At 45.4% G+C, this 19,068-nt stretch overlaps 1 protein-coding gene across 1 annotated transcript in view; it reads right to left on the bottom strand.

The window, feature by feature from the left end:
* Positions 1–19,068, bottom strand: part of ADCY5 (adenylate cyclase 5) — a 1,747,191-nt gene that overhangs the window by 927,326 nt on the left and 800,797 nt on the right. The window contains exon 3 of the mRNA XM_069616675.1: positions 17,481–17,602. Coding sequence (XP_069472776.1) covers positions 17,481–17,602 — 122 coding nt within the window. The remainder of the gene's footprint in view (positions 1–17,480; positions 17,603–19,068) is intronic.

The following is a 19,068-nucleotide window of genomic DNA, read 5'->3' as shown; positions in this document are numbered from 1 at the left end:
TTGTGACTGGTAGACCACTTGACTGTGGGGCATTCTTGTAGGCATCCTAAGTAGTCTTATTGGACATCGATTGGTCATTGCTGCCAATTTTGTCTGGAAAGACTGACAGGTTCCTAGTAATGCATATTGAGAAGTACCAAAAGCGACATTAGATGAGTGCGTGATCCTTAAGAACAGGTACCTATATTCACTGTCTCGGCTGCCTTCTGATAGGAAGACCTCCTCATTTATTACCCGTCAAGTAGAATAAGTCCAAACCATCATTCTGTAGAAAATCCTAACAAAAATCAGACACATAGTAGCAACGTTAACACATGTGAGTGTACAAAGGATTTAAGGGCAACATTCACACAAGCGTGAACTATTAATAATGTTCTTGGCGCCAAACACACATTTCATGCTGAGTATCCTTTTGGAATTGACCAACAATTAAAGTGACAGCTCGGAAACAAAGACAAAATAAGCCATGATCATAAAGGCAAATATAAACCTAACTCTTCAGTACTACAAACATGATATATAAAGTGGCAAGAAGCAATCTGAGAATACTGAGAAGTAGAATACCAAGGCTTTCAACTGGTCCTAACCAATTATTTGTTACGCTAAAAGTGTTAGTATATATGCTTACAAATCATGGTTTATCAATAGTCAAAGGCTACAAAGGGCATTTTTTCGATGATTGATAGAGCAGGACCAAGAGAACCAGATATGAGTTTGCTCATTAGGACAGTTAGAAGTTGGGGAGCTCCTCTCCTCTGTTTGATGCACTCCCGTATCACTTCTGGGAAGGTATATCTGAATACAGCATCCCACTGGTAGATTCCTCTTCGATGATGGGAGCGGTGAGTTGTATTTGCCAGCACACGGGCGACAAAACAGACCATCATGGTTCTAGAAGAAGGGAGCCCATTGGCTAAATGACAAGCACGCTACTGTTCTGAAAGGGCACATTATTGGCTGCGTTTGGCACCCACAATTAAACCGGTTTTTGTCATGGCTGGGTGTTTATTTTTGCAGGATTATCTTAATCAATGGCCTGGGCAATCTGGTGGAATCCACAAGCAGATTTAGTTTGGATCCAATTATTCTGGTGGGCAGAAGGGAACGGGATGAATTAGCACAGTTTTTGAGCAGAAGCGTGCAATCAAACAGAAGATCTGTGCCCTTTCCACCACACCCATGTTTATCATGTATATGGACCACTCGATACTGCCTAACAACCAAGTTCACTTTAGCAACATCACCTCAAAAAGAGGCAATAGTGAAAGGGCACATTTGGTTTAGATAAAAAGGAACAAAAAACAAGGGTCTTCTTTTGGGACTCGAGATTGGAGCCTTCCCATTAAGGAAAAGTTACGGAATAGTAACTTTGTCTTTTTTGATTTAAAAAAAAAAAGAACACACACACACCCCAGCCTTATATCAATGTCATGGTGCAGGTCCCACATTCCCACATCCACTTTTTAGAAGAGACAAAGTCATGAAGGAGAAGGCCGTTGACGGTAAGAGACCCCCCCCCCTCCAAATAGTGCCCTTCTTGCCCACGCCCTTGTGAGGAAAATGAACACCATCATGGTTCACCTGTGAAGCGTGACGACCCGTGTGTTCCAGCTCTCTAATGGTTGCATCAGTTACATGCTGGTCACACTCCAGCTTAAGGGTTGCAAGGCAACATGCTACTGCGTAAAAAAGCAATTAAACAAATAAACAACAACCGTCATCCTAGAACCTAAACTGTGAACGAGAAAGAAACTTGGTCGATCAGCATTCTCCTGCTTAGCCGTAAGACTTTAGAGCTCCCTCTCCAAAGAAATAAAAACTATGAAGGACCACCTACAATTCAGGAAACTTCTAAAAAGCTGCCTCTTCATCTCTGAACGGGATAAAAACGCATGAACAACATCGTCTCACCATGAAATGAACACACAGTGGAGAAAGACTGGAGAGTACGCCAACCAGAACAAAGTCCAGGGAAGACGAGAACAATTCGAATGGGTAGGAGACCTAAGGGTACCCTTCACTATAGAGGGTCAACGGGAAACAGGGGATAAAGAGATAGGTCTGACTTAATTGGACCACTGAAAGAAAGCCTGGATTAAAAACGGGAGAGAGAGGGGCACCCAGATCTAAACTAATGGACCACAGAACACAGGGAACACATCCCAATCACGAGGATCCCGTTGGGTGGTAATTGCGGCACATCGAAAAATGATTAGAAGGTGCAAGCGTATCAGACTGGAATACACGAAAGGGGCAAAGATACGTGCAAAATGCAATCAAAACAGACAGTGCAGGATAAGGCACCGCTGACAACCATCCCTACTAATAAAACAACTCCTCTTTCTGCATACACCTCTCAAGCTCCTAACTAAACAGAATCATACCTCTATGGCACAACAAACTGCACGCACTTCACTACACCACAACAATGAAGCAACCCACCCATAGCCTCGCGCAATAGCACATGACGGCTACCAACTGAAATAACACTCCTACGCTCAGTGAATGGTGTCAACCGAACTGAAGCTGCCAAAACAGCACATCACAGCTCTCTTGCTCCTTTTTCCTTTTCCGGCTAACCTACCCCCTTCCCTCTTGCTTTACAGAGCCGCGACAGCACCAAGTTGCCACGCATGTGGCAACAGTGCGCGGTATAAGAACCTTTAACATCACATCCTCACTGGGCGGCTCCAAATAGAAAACAAGAACTGAAAGCGAATGGAAATATCACTCAATGTTTGCTTTGGGCTACTAACCTATAAACCAAACCTATTGCACTGGAGTTCAGGTGTGGGGGTGATGCCGTGTGAGGAGGGACACACAGTTTGTGGGTGTTGCATGGCTATTTACCCACCCATTGGCCACCCATGGCCATGCTAATCCCTATGGCGATTCCCACCCACTCTTTGCCCCTCCCTGACTAAAAGACATCCCCCTGGGTTCCCTATCAGTTCGCTCTACCAAGTAGTAAAATCAAGCTTTAGGCTGCCAGTGTTTTTCTTAGCAGTCTGATGAGAGTTTATGGCTTTATTGAAGCTGTAAATGGGTGCTGGTGTAATAAAAGTGTCTCAACCAAGTGTGCCTTCACCCACTTGATTTATATCTGTTCCTTGCTATAGTCCAGCAAGCAATGACAAAGCCAACAGTTTTGGCTTGAGGTATTAAATAGGCATTTTCCTGGTTCTGAAATCATATGCCCAGCTAACCATACCATTTCCCAGTTGTTGCAATCTTATGTCGGATAGTACCTTTATATCAGTGCCTAACATATGCCGATCCAATACCTCCACAAAAACCCAAACTGTTGGCTTTGCCAATGCGTGTTTGCCTATATAAGGGGCACCATGCTTTCTGAGTATTGGGGAACAGTACACTGTTCATACCCTTGTAGTACTACTGTCCGAGAATATATTAACTGCACCTGATTTCTAGAACACCCTGTGCTGCTTGGAGGACAGCGTTACAAGTTACAGCATTACAGTTCCATGAAGGCTCACTATTAAAAGGTTTGCTATTAGACAAGTCTTTTTTTAAGTGGATGGCTAGACATTCTCTCGAGACCACATTATTTCCCAGGAGAGAGTGATCATTTAAAAGCTGCACAACATGTCCTACTTGGAAAGCTTATTGCATTTATGACATAGTGCTTAAGAGGTTATACAAATATGCATGGGATTTTTCGAGTGCACACTAATTATGTTTTCTTACTAACGCATTTAATCACACGGTTTGTGACCCAGAGTTGAGGTAATTCAAAAATGGTTTGTGGGTATTCCAGTGAAGAGCAGCAGTTTGGTCATGTTGCACAGGGCCCAATTACTGTACTCTCACACTGGACCCATTCTGGACACTTTACCTGCAGGAGAAACCCCATGCTCCCCTGCCCCGCTGAAACCTGACACATTTCTGCCACGCCCTCCCCATTTAAGAAGAAACAACTCACTGTTAAAACATTCACATCACTTCTGGGCCTGCCAACCATGAGTGTCATGACCCAACCATCACCACCTCAAGTCAGTGCCATGACCGTCCACCTTCACTGGCTTAAGTTATGGCCATCTGTGACGATTCATGGGATCACATCACTTCTCCCTAAGGGGTAGTCCTTCCCTATGAGTGTAGAGAGGTGAGTCCGCTACCCGATAGTACTCCCAGTGGTGGTGAAAAGCATGAGGACCTCATGGCGAGAGACTCCCCTTCCATGACATGCTCCAAACTAAGTAAAGGTAACGGGAGCTACGGGAGACCCAGTAGGAAAGTGGGAGCGTGTGAAGCAAGCCTCGGGAGTGATCTCCCTCGTCTCAGTAATTACTATGAGAATAAGAATTGTGGAGAGAGCCTCTGGAGTGATCTCCTTCACCCCAGTAATTGTATTAAGAATAAGAACAGTTGGAAAGAATGCCTTGGAAGGAATCTCCTTCATTTCAGTAAATGACCAAAGTGAATAGAGCCTCAGAGAATTAGCCTCATTTCAGTAAGTGGGACAAGATTGTCAAAGTCACAGATAAAGAGTGCAGTACATTCAAAGGAGCCTTCAGAGAAGCCTGGGGTGAACTAAAAGGGCTCACAAGAACTATTCTAAAAAACAGGTAGAAGAGCACTTGGAGTCAAGGAAACAGGAGACGGGAGTCATTCTCCTGGGTTGCATTTGTTGAATCAGAAGCCAGGTTGTAAAAGACTACCCAGAGAAGTTTGAACTTGTCAAGCCAGGAGAAGGGAGTCATTCTCCTGGCATATTCACTTCAGGAAGAAGAATTAAACTCAAACATAGACTCTTGAAATTTGCCTCTAGGGCTGATCCCTGCAGAACCAGGAGAAGGGAGTCATTCTCCCGATACGGTTTAGGTTTCTTTCTGTCAGTGGTAGGGCTGGAGCGCAGGAGATTGTTGGATGGAGGACGGATATTCATTTGGACTTCCTCACTGACGACAAACACCCCAGTTGTTCCTTGGTTAGGTAGGGACTACCCTTTAGAACTAGGGAAAGGTATATGCTTTTTTCTTTCTTTAAATAAATCACATTGCAATGCCACCTCTCTCTCTGAATCCTCTCTCTAGCAGGCCACACATCACAGATATGTACAGTGTCAGGAAGTACTCCTTCCACACCCTCAGTCAATATCTCATCACCTTTCTACCAGCCTCATATGTTACTATAATCCAACCCCTTTCTATGCCCTCTTCCCACATTAGTGTGGCCAGACCCAACCACTTACTGACTGCATTGCATTACTTTTTCCTTCCCTGCTCAAGCCCCTCACCCTAGGCGTATTTCTGCTGGTCTAAAAATACTAGGCGTATTTCTGCTGGTCTAAAAATACTGGGCTGTTTAGTAGAGGGTATGCACCCCTCAGCCCACTCGCCCTAGGTGCATTTCTGCTGGTCTAAAAATAGTGGGCTGTGTAGTAGAGGGTATGCAACCCTCGGCCCACTCGCCCTAGGCGCATTTCTGCTGGTCTAAAAATACTGGGCTGTGTAGTAGAGGGTATGCACCCCTCGGCCCACTCGCCCTAGGCGCATTTCTGCTGGTCTAAAAATAGTGGGCTGTGTAGTAGAGGGTATGCACCCCTCAGCCCACTCGCCCTAGGCGCATTTCTGCTGGTCTAAAAATACTGGGCTGTGTAGTAGAGGATATGCAACCCTCAGCCCACTCGCCCTAGGCGCATTTCTGCTGGTCTAAAAATACTGGGCTGTGTAGTAGAGGGTATGCACCTGTAACGCTCACCTGATTCTCGCAGAGGCACCGGTCTTGACTGGGTGACTACCGTATCTTCAAAGGTGATGTGCAGCACCCGGTTGGCTCTTTGGGCTGGACCTCTGTGCACTGTATGCCTGACGTGTAGAGTAAGATGTCTGCAGATAGAAAATATGGGGTTAATGAACTGGGGTTATTGGGGTGTCCCTATCTCTTTCCTCTTCTCCTCTCCTGTAGACCCCCAAAGGTTAACGCTCTCACCTTAGGTAAGTGAATGCCGAGCTCTCCATCTGCCTCGGGGCAGGGTACTGTAACCAGTTTCTTCACTGGATAGGTAGCGCAGGCCTCTTGACTTCAGAGGACTGCTGTCCGTCGTTTACTGCACGAAAGGTAAGTTTCGAGTCATTCAAATGTCTTTAAAGTCTTTAGTAATGATGTCTCTTGTTTTGCAGGGTTCCGGCGATGGCGGATGACGGGCTGAAGTGAGTTGAAGATGGAGCCCGTGTGATGAATAGAAGCACCTGGAAGCACGTAAGTAAGCGCTTGTTGCCTGCTTCACTATGCGCTCTAACTGTCTTTTTATTTTGCAGGTACGAGTTCGGAGCGGCTGCAGGGTGCCGGAATACCCACTGGATTAGATGTGGAAAGGAGTAATGGCACGTGAGTATTAAAGTTCCCCAATGTCTTTAAACGCACCTTGTTTTGTCTTTCAGATGCGGGATGCAGCGCCGAAGGCCTCCGGAGCGTGCGAAGAGTTGGTAAACTTTTGTCTTTCAGATGCCGGAATGCAGTGTGAAGACCTCCGGAGCGCATGAAGAGTAGGTAAGCCTTTGCCTTTCAGATGCCGGAATGCTAACCTGTTCTTTCTTGTCTTTATAGGTGTTGCTGAAGACTGGATTCAGGATGGTAAGCCTTTGCCTTTCAGATGCCGGAATGCTAACCTGTTCTTTCTTGTCTTTATAGGTGTTGCTGAAGACTGGATTCAGGATGGTAAGCCTTTTTCCTTAGGCCCAGGACCGGATGCAGAAGACACGATGAGCGTTCTGCTGCAGAGGTTGCAGAATAACGCAAAGCAAGATTCATCCACCGGGTGTGGTTTAAATAGCCTCCTGTAGTGCTTAGGTGTCTCCTTCCACAGCCACGCCTAAGTAAGAAAAGAGTTCCTGGTAAGAAAAGAGTTCCTGCCTTCCAGAAGAGTTCCAGTGTTCTGAATCTAGGGAGTGGCTCCAGCCCCACCCAACAGGAAAAGTAGTTCCAAACAGAAGAGGATCAGAGGCTCAACTGGCAGGCAAGTAAGCAGCATGGTCTGCTGAAGGTAAGTCCATCCAAGCATTATGAGCCTGGCGCTTCCAGCGCTGGGACTGGGCATATTTATGAGCCTGGTGCCACTGGCGCCAGGACTGGGTCCAAAAGGTCCCAATTGGGACTGGTTGGCACTCGGAACCTGGGTTATGGATCTGCTTCCAAGGGAGTTGGGAAAACCCTGACCTTTTGGAAGCAGAGATCATGACAGCACCCCTCAGCCCACTCGCCCTAGGGGCATTTCTGCTGGTCTAAAAATACTGGGCTGTGTAGTAGAGGGTATGCAACCCTCAGCCCACTCGCCCTAGGCGCATTTCTGCTGGTCTAAAAATACTTGGCTGTGTAGTAGAGGGTATGCACCCCTCAGCCCACTCGCCCTAGGCGCATTTCTGCTGGTCTAAAAATAGTGGGCTGTGTAGTAGAGGGTATGCACCCCTCAGCCCACTCGCCCTAGGCGCATTTCTGCTGGTCTAAAAATAGTGGGCTGTGTAGTAGAGGGTATGCACCCCTCAGCCCACCCGCCCTAGGCACATTTCTGCTGGTCTAAAAATAGTGGGCCTTGTAGTGAGAGGTAGGGAAGGAAGCAGATGAACGTGCATTGGATAGAGCAATGTTGGGTTAATCCTATGGGAAGGACAAAGCCCTTAAAAAACGAAAATAGTTCGTAAATGTGTGTTTTGACATCCTTATTCCACTCAAGAATTTGAGAGTCGTGTACATGAAATCAGACATGCTACTACAATGGTGTGAGTAAATCAGACTGCATTAGTGCACCACATTCAGAATCATATGGTGATTGGCATGACCTGTACTTTTTCATGTATGATTTCTGGAGATCACAGAGCCTGTCTTCCTTGTCACAAAAAACAAAGCAATGTTTTCATGTAAACACTGTTGTGCCTTCATGGGGTGCAACCTCATCATTTGTTGTCTTGAAAGAAGAGTGTGAGAATTAAAGAAAGTTCCTATAAAGCACACAATCCACCAGAACTATTAAAAAATGCAGAGGTTTTCGTTTCTAGCTGTTAATGTATAAAAGTGGCTGTTTGTAATTTCTAATAAGTTACTAAAGGTCCGACTTCCCTTTCAAGAAAATTTACAAAAAATGTACACTTAAGTCATCTGTCATCTTTTGTGGCTCACAGTGCATTCCCAAATAGCAATCTAAGTAACGTGGCCAACAAGTGTTTGCACACATCATCACGCTACATAGTGATGAAATCATAACCATAAATGACATCATAGAACAACTCGGACTCTTGAAAGGAAACGGTGTAAATCACCCTACTTTAAGAAACGGAACCCCCTGCTGCAGCTCGGATGCTGGTGTAAGCATGTCCCTCCTGCCCCGCCCTTCATTTTTAGGCCATAAGATTAGTGTTGTCAGAAGCAATGGGTGAAATAAATGTCAAGACTATTCATAACCCAAGGTCACTTTAAATTAGGAGTGCAACCACTTGTCACATACCCGGACTACAAGTGATCAAAATAGGGGCTAGTGATTGCACACCATACATCCTCAAAGAGGTGTTACAAAGACACCTACAGAGCTGTAATTGGTTATTTATAAGTGTTAATACCCATAGGTTTTCTAAGAGTGGACCCGGGGATCGAACCTGAGTTGCTCAGCATTGAGCGTTGCCCCTAAGCTATCCTCCCGAGACATGCAGGTTGTTGCAGATAGAGCTATAACCAATTTTTCATGCATATAGCTCCCTAAAAGGTTTCTATGCAGAGATTCTAAAAGACGGTCACGCTGAGCACTCAGATTCCTAAACACAATGTTCCACAGAGAGTCCTAGAGATGTTGATACACAACGTTCTGAAGTGGTGGGTGCAGGCATTGCTACAGAAACGCTCACAAAGACATCCAGAAGAGTCTCATTACACAAACCTCAGAAGAGGTTGCTAGACACATCTAGGGCGATGGTTACACATTCCCCTCTTCCTTTCTACGGGAAGACGACATTCGCAGTGTCAAGGGTTTTGACCCATGTTGAATTATTAGGCGACAACAAAAACTGAATCAATAGACTGGGTAGATGTGGGGATGAGCTGTCGCCTCCCATCATTCTATCCCAGAACAAAACTAAATCAATAGACTGGGTAGATGTGGGGATTGAGCTGTCGCCGCCCATCATTCTATCCCAGAACCAGGAAAACCGCGCAGTTTTGTGCACACCAAAATGGTCGCCTAACCTGCCACCCACCAGTGCAAGCGTGATGGACCGGAAGCGCCAGGGGTGAAAGGTGGTGACAAAGGAAAAATAGCAGTGCCTGTTTGATCAAAAGCGCCTTGAAATCACCTCTGTTTCTCTGAAGTGCAAGCTCAAAATGTCAATTTCAAACATTGCAAGATAGCTAATACAGGAGACCCTTTGTTCAAAATCCGTTTTTAATTGATGTCAAAATGTTGCTAAAATCATGGGCACAAGACCACTCTAAAGGTTCAACCTTCTTGTGGGGGGTTCCACATCACCACTCTACTGTAAGGATGCCCATCAAAACAATGGCAGCAAGGATTAGAGCTGTCAAGCAAAATCCTCCTGTCAAATTCAAGACAACTCCTAAAAAAATGGGTGCAGTACCAGCTTTGGACACAAGCCGGCGCTAGCGGTCTAAACTCTGACAGTAGAACTGTATCTCAGGAATGCAAGAGGATCCTGAGCTAACTGGGACTTCAAAGGTTTGTTCCCAGGAGGCAGGCTGATTCAATTAACAGTTCAAAGGGCCTCTGTCCATGGGAAGCATTCACACCAGCCCTTACCAGCAACAGCCCAGGAGATCACATGGCCATGCTAACCAAATGCATAGTGGCCCCCTGGCCTGCTGACCTCAGCCGACACAGTAGACTCTTTCCATTGAATAGGATATGCTAATTTGGGTGTTGACTGTAAACAGAGCTCTGCCTGGTAGGAGAGACATGTGATCCCTGACTCTCCCAGTTCCTAGGGGCAGGCCAGACTGGAGTGTGAATTCATATTGCAGCAAATGTATGTTTGATTAAATTGCTTATAAAATATTGTATTAAGCTCACAGAAATGTGCAATTTGGGGGTCCACAAAATGGAAAAGGCCCTCACGATTTGAGACCAAACTCCAATTTGTGCGGTTTTCTAGGACCGAACCCCGCTAATTATTAATACTGCAGATACTGTGCTTATGCTAGAGACCTAGTAAATTACTGGAATATGTGTAGAAGGGGGGTGTACATTTGTGTAATTTTTGGTAAAGATTTAACATTGGTAAACCAACTAAAAAATAAGTTGTCATTTTTGAATGCAAGCCCCCAGGAAGATCAGAGTTGGGCCAGAATGTACCTTAAGTCATCTGCAATCTGTACATGTAATGTCAACCACTTGTGCGTTTGGGAAATATGTTTAGTTATGAGAATGATTTCTAAAGCAAAAGCAAAGGGGTGTTTCTTCAATAGATTGTAAATGGCAGCATCACTCTGACTCACAACTCAGTTCCCCCAATCAAGGGAGAGAGGAGGAACTGGCCAATGATAAGTTGAGAGGATTGGGCATGCAGAATGAGCCGACCCACCCACTTTCTAAACACATAAAAGGAGACTGTGCAGGACAGGTAGGGACATTCAATTTCCATTTCCTTGCGGAGCACGCTGACAGACGACTTCACATCCAGAAATCCGGACTGACTCCAGCAAGACAGAGACCAGAACTTAAAGCAAAGGCCTAACCCACAAGTTGAGTTCTCTTCAGCAGGCCTCAAAACCTAACCAAACTATTCACAGCCGGGCGAGCTGTTTGAATTCTTTGCCAAGAACTTTTGCCAGAACCGGTAGCAGACCCAGAAAGCAGTGCTGTATCCAGAGAGACCAGAGGTCCAGAGATCCGTACAGTGCCGAGTGCCAGACCAGACCAGCAGAGCAGAGCTGACCCAGATTGATGTGCACAGAACCAGTACCAAGTGGCGAGAGAACTGCAGCCAATCCTGACCCGATCCGTGACGAAGTCGCATTCCTGTCCAAAATATAGTGTGAGTACTCAGCCAGAACTGTGCAAAACCCAATCTCTTAGTTTAATATAATCTAATTCAAACTGTTTTAACCTATTGAGAACTGCATCCTAGAAATCGTGTCATTCTGTCATTCTAAAGCTGCAAAACTGTCATTTGTCGTTTTGAGCTTTATTTTAATTTCGAGAATCTACCTTCACAAAATCGTCCGTATCTCCGGAACCGTTTGTCCTAGGAACAAATTTCATCTTAAAGCTAAGATTATAAGCGTTCAAACGAGCCTAAAACCGTCTTTCTACTCCTTATACTTCCTCCGTAATTGCGCTCGAGGCACGCGACTAAATTGCCGCGATTTGACATTTTGCTTCATTCCAGCCACGTGTAAAAACATTTGTCTTTTGCTTCCATCACGGAATTCTGTTTTCAACTTGATAACCATCCCTGAATCATTGATAGGGCTAGCCTGAACTGATTTAAAGTATCTCTCACTTACCCTGAACCCCCATAGGGAATTAAAAGCAATTTGAGTACATTTTTCATTCATTGCCACCACATTCAAAAGGATTTTGCCTGTGTTTAAAATCATACCTGTTTTCCTCTAAGCTCGCTGGAGGGAACTGGAACTTTGTATTGCATTTGTGTGTATTCCTGAGAATTGTGTGTGCTACTTCCATCTCCTTACATTGCATAGGGGGGGAGTGAATTGTCAAAGAAAAAGTGATCACATTATCTTTTGCTGAAATCATATCAAGTTTATTCCTGTACTGCCTTTTATTCATCTTTGCATCTCCTTGAAACCATAAAGCATTCTCCGATACCTTATTCCCCTGTTCCTAGTCATAAGTCACCAGAACTGTGCTATTGTAGGATTACCTATTGCTGATTACTGCTCATATTCACAAGTGTGATATCAATTATTAATTTATTATAAAAGTGTGATATATATATATTATTTAATTCTCAAATAAACCTTTTAAATTTGCAAAACAAACTTACTTCTTCGCTCAGTGAGGTCAGGGGGATTCTAAGAGAGGGGTGTTATATAAGGGTTGTCATCCAGAGTACACGAACTGGACATAAAAATGTATAAATAAGGGCTTCCCTTGGGCATCCCAGACCAGGCACTGACTTAGTGGGATTGCTTGATTGGAGTCATTTAACAGCCGTAGACTTGCCCCACTGCACCATTAAGCATGATCTATTCTTGGCTAACAAATGGGATATTCTGAAGAATATGATATGATATGGCATTTATAACGTGCTTATCTATACACACGTGTTTCAAGGGGCGGAAACTGAAGAAATAAAATGTGCAGGAAAAAGGAGTGGTGTATGCCTTGGTAAATGTCCTTGCACAGGAGCAGCTGAGGGGGAGAAACGCTGCATGTGGCATGAAATATAGGTTTATGATTTCCTTCAGAATTCTTTGCATATCCTGCACATTACATCACCTGCTGCCAATTTCCACAAATAAAGTGTTCACTGCTGTTCCCACCAACAATCGTGCAACACATGTATTCAGTTTCTCTGTTTCACTGCACCAAATTCAATTTGCGTTCAAGATCCTTCTGTATTGCAAGGAACAGACTTCGTTGACCCAGGGCTAATTCCAATGGATGCCCAGAACTCAATTCACAGTAATGCGGTACTCTTAAAAGATGCCAGCCCAAATGCTGGCTAACTAAAACTAATTTTGCATCATTAACTCTGTCCCAGACCGACCATGGTACCTGTTAAAAGAATTCACCAAAAAGACCTGACATTGTTGAGGGAGTTTTATGCACAGTTGTGTGTCGTGAAACTCCTGCCAATCATTTCAGGTTTTTGGCACGACATAGTGATCCTTTTAATTGCTGCACATATGCACCCTATTCATTTCATCATGAACATGGCTTAATCTTATTGTCAAATGTGTTTTGCTCCACATAAAAACCAAACTTTGTATGCAAACAACATTCCTTTGTGTAGTAGTGAGAAGGACACGTTTACAGCCAAAAAACATATGCAACGACAACAAAACAATGTACTCTCCGCCATAGGTGGGAAAGTCCTGGCTAACCATTGCAGGGGGTCCTTGATATTGGAAACTGCTCCCAGTGACCCCGCTGCAGGAGGCAATCCTTTCCCTCCAGCCTTGTGTTTAAGTCTATCTAGGGAGAGCTTGCCGCTCTCTCCCGGAGTTCTTATAAGTACATCTTAGAGGGGTCTGATGCCCATCGACTCCTTCGAGGCACAGAGAGTGCCCCTCATTGAGAAGCTGCACCTTCTTGTGTCGTGGTCCATAGCACATTTAGCAATAAATAAACAAGCACTGGCAAAGCAGGCTTTGTAAATTTAGAGTGTTTGAATTTGTTATGCTTCATCTAAAGGCTTTGTGATGCTTGTCGTCACATAATGAAAAGACGTGTTTTGTACCTTTTGCCATTTCCTATCTGGGGTCTTCTATTGTCCCCATAAAGAGCATTGTAGTAATCTCAGCACGCATTGCTGGCAGCATCAACAAATTGCTCTACTTTCCTTGGGGACAATGCTTTTAGTTTTTGGCGAAGTGGGAGAAGCCATTTTTCGCCAACAGGTTAATGGGGTATGCAAAGGGCTTGAGGGTTTCACATGCCCCCTTAAGGTTTTTCACCTTCTCGAGCACAAACATTAGACATTAGAGGGCATCACGTGGCAAGGCAACTTTCACTGAGGGTGGTACCATTTATTATAAATGCCATACTATGCCGGATAGAGGAAGATCTTAAGCTGCTTCCTAAAGTCAGAGGAGTTCATTAAAACAAGGAGTCCCGCCTGGAATGTGTGGCTCTCTAGGGGATTTATCTGGTTTAAAGGCAACTATCTCAGTTTGGATGTGTTAAGCTGGAGCCAGCGGTTGTGCATTCTTGTCCATGACTTGGTGTATATACATTTTTCATTTCAGGGAGTTCTCCTTTATGTCCCATACAGACCAGAATCATGTGCAAATGGATATTTCTCCTCTGTGACAGGTGCAGTGGGCTAAAACATGGGTGTAGGACCTCCGGAGTGGAAGGAATGCCACAGAGCAGGTTATCTGAACATGTTCGTACCCATTAGAGGGCTCCCACACGCTTGTAAATCTTAGTACAATTAAGTGGTGTATTATCTTGAGAAGGACGATGGTAAAGAGTTTTTTTTAGTTGACCCTATCCCTATCATTTGCGGAGTGTCCCAAGGATCCCATGTCTCCCCTACCCTATATAACATCTTCACCAAGCCCCTTTTGGATGATCTGGATCATCTGGGTATCACCTACACAAATTATGCAGATGATACTCAAATTCTCCTACCTCTTACTGGTGATTACGACAAGGATTTGGCGTTGGTGAATAGGGTATATCTCATCACCCAGGCATGGATGGCCACCCATGGACTATGCCTGAATGATGACAAGACAGATATTATCATCTTGGGCACTCCATCATCCCTTAAAAAATTGAGTCCCAATTACTCAGCCTTTAACATAGACCATAATATCATCACTTTTGCGAAGGAGGTAAAAACCTTGAGATTTTACCTGGACTCTACTCTCTTTCAACAAACAGGTGAACGCCATGGCCTCAGCCACGGCCTAAACCTGCAAACTGATCAGAGCAGGTAAAGCCTTCCTCTCTAACCCTAGTTGCATCACCCTTGCCAGAGCACTTATCTTATCCAAGCTCGTCTACTGCAATGCCTTGTACATAGGAGCTAACAAACAAACTATCAAGAAAATCCAATTCTTGCAAAACAATGCTCTTAGAGCAGCCCTGGGAATTGGAAGGAGAGAAAACATATCTGAGACAAGAAGAGCCAATAATTGGCTGTCCACCCACGACAAAATTAAACAAATATTTGCCTCTCTTACACATAAATGCATGAACAATGCGGCACCTCGAATCACCACGAAACCTGAGACTAGAACAACCAGACTCTCTAATTCGACATGCCTCCTGATCCCCAGATTTAAGTTGACCAGAGTGGGAAGCAGCAGTTTCCAGGTCAAGGCGGCCCAACTGTAGAATTCGCTACCCGCCCCACTAAGAGCTGAACATTCATACCAAAAATTCCGTCGGAGCCTTATAATGAGGTTTAAAGACGCTGATCACTAAATCGACCCACGGCACCTAGACTACTGACCCACTACACTGTATATATGCTAACACTGGCCACCTTACTGCTTGTTCACTATCAGACTACCACATATGAGCCACTCCTAGATCCTGTGCCTACTCTGAGCCCATAGCCTGCACCCTATGCATGTATACATTCTGTATGTATATAATTTGTCTGTATGTAATCTAACTGCCTGATGCAAGTGTATATCTCTATATGTAAGCAAGCTGTGAGTGATCTTATGCAATGTGCCCTAACACGCACGGGTCTGCTGCGCAATACAAGTAATAAAACAAAGTTTCAGCAGTGTGACCAAATAAATAAGGAGGAAGAGTGGGGGGATTATAATAACTTTGACATGCTATAAGTGGAAGATCCTTGGTGATTCCTTGGCTAGGCATATATGATGTAGCCATGAATAGGCCTTGTTCCACTCAGAGTATGAACCACCAGGAATGAGTGGAACCAGTTGCGTGTGGGCACCGGGCCCTCCTATCTTTCCAAACTGTTGCCAACTGGGAGAGTAAAACACCAAGATGAGACGTATCCAATAGGACTACACGTTCATCCCTTTCTAGCCAGCCTCCGGAAATATATTAGCCACACTCTTCATTGTGCATGTTTCAGACCCATGCTTGGGCCCAAGCCTAGACTGAAAGGGGTGGGGGTCGGTATTAGTGACCAGAGGTTTTTCGGAAAATTGAACATACACATTGCCAGTATTCCGTCTAATGCAACAGCAATCAACACACAGGCATTCCTAACAAAGAGAAGCATATTAGCCGTCCACTCGTTGACAATGTGTCCCCATTCCATTCCCCCTTCTCTTCTCTTTCCGCTTTTTCTCCACAGAGTATGTTGTAGTTTGACAGTGGGTGAGGGCACAATATGTTCCATTTTGGACATGCCCTCAGCACCGTACAACCACTCCATGGAGATGGGCGCTGGTTAAGGGCTTCATAATTTAAGATTTGTCAATGTTCTTGGGCAAATGAACATACCGTTCATCTGGATTCTAAGCAAATTGTGGGATAAGTATAATATTCCAGAAACATTCTGAGCCTTTAGGGTTCAGGTGCATGCTTTTTAGCAGGGCTACAACTTTGACCTTCTTAAAGGTACTCTGGACTATGGCTTTGACTATGGAAGAGCAGACAATCTCATAGTAGGTTGGCTTGTTCCACTAGCAACCAGGCTGGAGTGGGCGCCCCGGAAGTTCATGCAGGTTTGTAGATCATCCACAGGAGGACAGTGCATCGCCCCTTAGAAGACGCAGCTGCATGGAGTTGATATCATGCTGACCCAGCGTGACAGCTGGTTCACACACATCGCTTAGTACCTGAGCGGCATTGCCACAGAATTGGGACCAGATGATTGGACGGAGCAGTTTTTCTCCGCCCCCTGCAACCTCCTAGCTCCAAAACATGGACACACCGCGACCAAACATAAGCCAGTGAAAGTGAAGACAGGCCATCGCATACATGGACCAGCAGTGTGATTTCACGGCGACTGTGGCCCTGCATTCACTATGCCCCAGGAACCACGTGAAGTGTGCGCTGACGAGTTACTGGCTATTCATGAGCAGCTTCATCTCTGGTGTTACTTTAGTTCTGTTTTGACTGTGACACCAAATGAGCGTACAGTTCTTAAAAGTACGGTTGGCTGAAGAACTCAAGAAACAATCACAAAATTGCAGACCTGCAAACATAGTTATGAGATTAACTCTTGGAAGTGAGAGAGGAACGGTCACGTTCAATAATTAAGATTAATTTAAAATATTGAATTGCAACCACTGGCAGTTTCCCCCATTAAAATTCCACCTTATCAGTTAAGATTTGTTTCTATCGCGGGGGGTGCAACCTGTGGATCTGCAGATGTTTTGCACAATGACCTCCATGATCGTACACCACTGACTCTGCTAGCAAGGGCTGATGGGAGTTGTAGTCGAAAACAGCTGGAGAGCCAAAGGTTGCAGACGCCGGTTCTACTGGATCCAGAGCTTATCTCGTTTGTTTTTGGACAAGTATTGTGCTGTGAAGGAGACACATTTCACTTGCATCTTATGACTTTCTATTGGTGACTCATGGCACCTACCGGTATCAGACTGTAATGCAAGAGACGCAAAACGTACATGCTTCAACTGGAACCAGGAGAAAACATTTGCAACTGGTCAAATACAATTTCCAGTCCAATCAAAAGGTAGTATTTTCATTGGACCACAGAGGGCCCAATGTAAGAATCATATGTTTATTATGCATTCGATATAGTGCATAATTGGTGCAAGTCTTTTTCACCACCTTGGAACTAATTGGTGTCAATTCCTCCAGGCGAGGGACGTGCGCGACCTTCTTCAACATAGTTTGCAAAGCTCCGAGGGTTGTGCCTTACCTCACATTGTCGTGTTTCTGGATGTAAATCTTATGGAACATCATATCCTCCTGTTTGGCATTTATGTCAGCTTTCATCTCCATGGCAACGTGACGAGGGAGTACAGAGAGCAGGAGCCGCTCCTGTGGAGTCAAAGAGACAAAGCAATTAAAACACCTGGTGGCTAGTTAACACACTACTCCGCGCTTCACTCGGGAGAAATAAACCTGTCATTTCGCATGACAGACATGAGAACCGTGCCAGGCCGGGGCTTCAGCCCTCCGAAGCCAGCAGCGCGCTGCCCCCCACCATGTCCGCCTTAATCAACTGGCACCACACTGGCCAACCAAGGCTCTGAGGTAGGTGCAGGCCGACATGGCTTCCATGCCAACACACGGCGCGTGGCATCAAGCGCAGGACGAGGAAGTAAATAACACGTGCACATCATTATAACACACTCAAACACTCAGCGTGCCCAGGGGTGGACTGGGAACTAAAAAAGGCCCTGGAAATAATTAGTGGGGACCAAAAGAGGCCCTGGAAATAAAGTTCAAAGTGGCCCCATATGACACATTTTCAGCAAGCCCAATGCTTTTCCTATGAGAAAATTTGGAAATACCACACAAAAGAGGCCGAGGGTGCAGAGGCCCACCGGGAAATCTCTAGAGTTCACAATAGGCCAGTCCAGCCCTGAGCGTGCCCACGAGTAAATGCCAGTTGAACCGACACAAATGGCACGCGCTGCAGGCACCGGCTTTCCTATAGGTGCTCTGCAAAAGGCAGGCCCCCTTAGGACAGCGGCGGCTCCGCGAGCCTTTCCCGGGGCAGTGCCTGCCCCCTTTGCAGAAGGAATGCATGTGGGGTAGAAGGGAGGGGAAGGCCCTTGTGCCTCTGGAAGGACTGAAATCAGGTCCCACTGCAGCAGTCAGCTTTGTCATGGCAGTGGTTGCCTGATTAATTGAGATGTTCATTCATTTTCTGATTCATGCAGCTGTGAAATGTCTTTATTTTAGGGAAGGCGGGGGACTTGCCAGTAGACGCAGCCTAAAGCGTAGTGTATGGTTATGAAAGCTAGCACCTAGCTCACGCGATTCAAGGCCCACTAAGGAGAGGGTGCGGCATCTACCTGGGCCAGACCCAGGGGATCTCTAGAAGCATCAAGTATGGGTATTAGGCCAGGGTGCTCTTAACGCCTGGTACAGTTCTTTGATATGGCCTCTGACAGGGTGAAGCAAAGAGAAACTGCAGCCAACGGGATTGTTAGTTTGATCTTTTACAGGCTACCTATAAGCTGAAAGTATTGCATTAGAGTACAGCAAGGGAGAAATGCCATGTGAGGAGGGGGATACAGCTTGCAGGTGTTGTTCAGTTATTTACCCATCCATTGACTGCTCATGGCCATGCTAACCCTCATGGCCATACCCACCCGCTTCCTGCCCCTCCCCGCCCAAAATACATCCTCCCGGGACCTCGTTCAGCTAGCTTCATCAAGCCAAGCCTTAGCATCAAACTCTGTGCTCGAAGGGCCCGCCAGTGTTTTAGCAAAGCAGTCATCCAAGAGTCAATGGGCCTCATTACGAGGTAGGAGGTAGCCATGGTGCTAATAGCA

This window comes from Ambystoma mexicanum, chromosome 9 (assembly GCF_040938575.1).
Source record: "Ambystoma mexicanum isolate Mex_15411 chromosome 9, UKY_AmexF1_1, whole genome shotgun sequence".
NCBI lineage: Eukaryota > Metazoa > Chordata > Amphibia > Caudata > Ambystomatidae > Ambystoma > Ambystoma mexicanum.
Note: the sequence above shows the minus strand (reverse complement) of the source record. Positions and strands in the feature narration are given on the sequence as shown.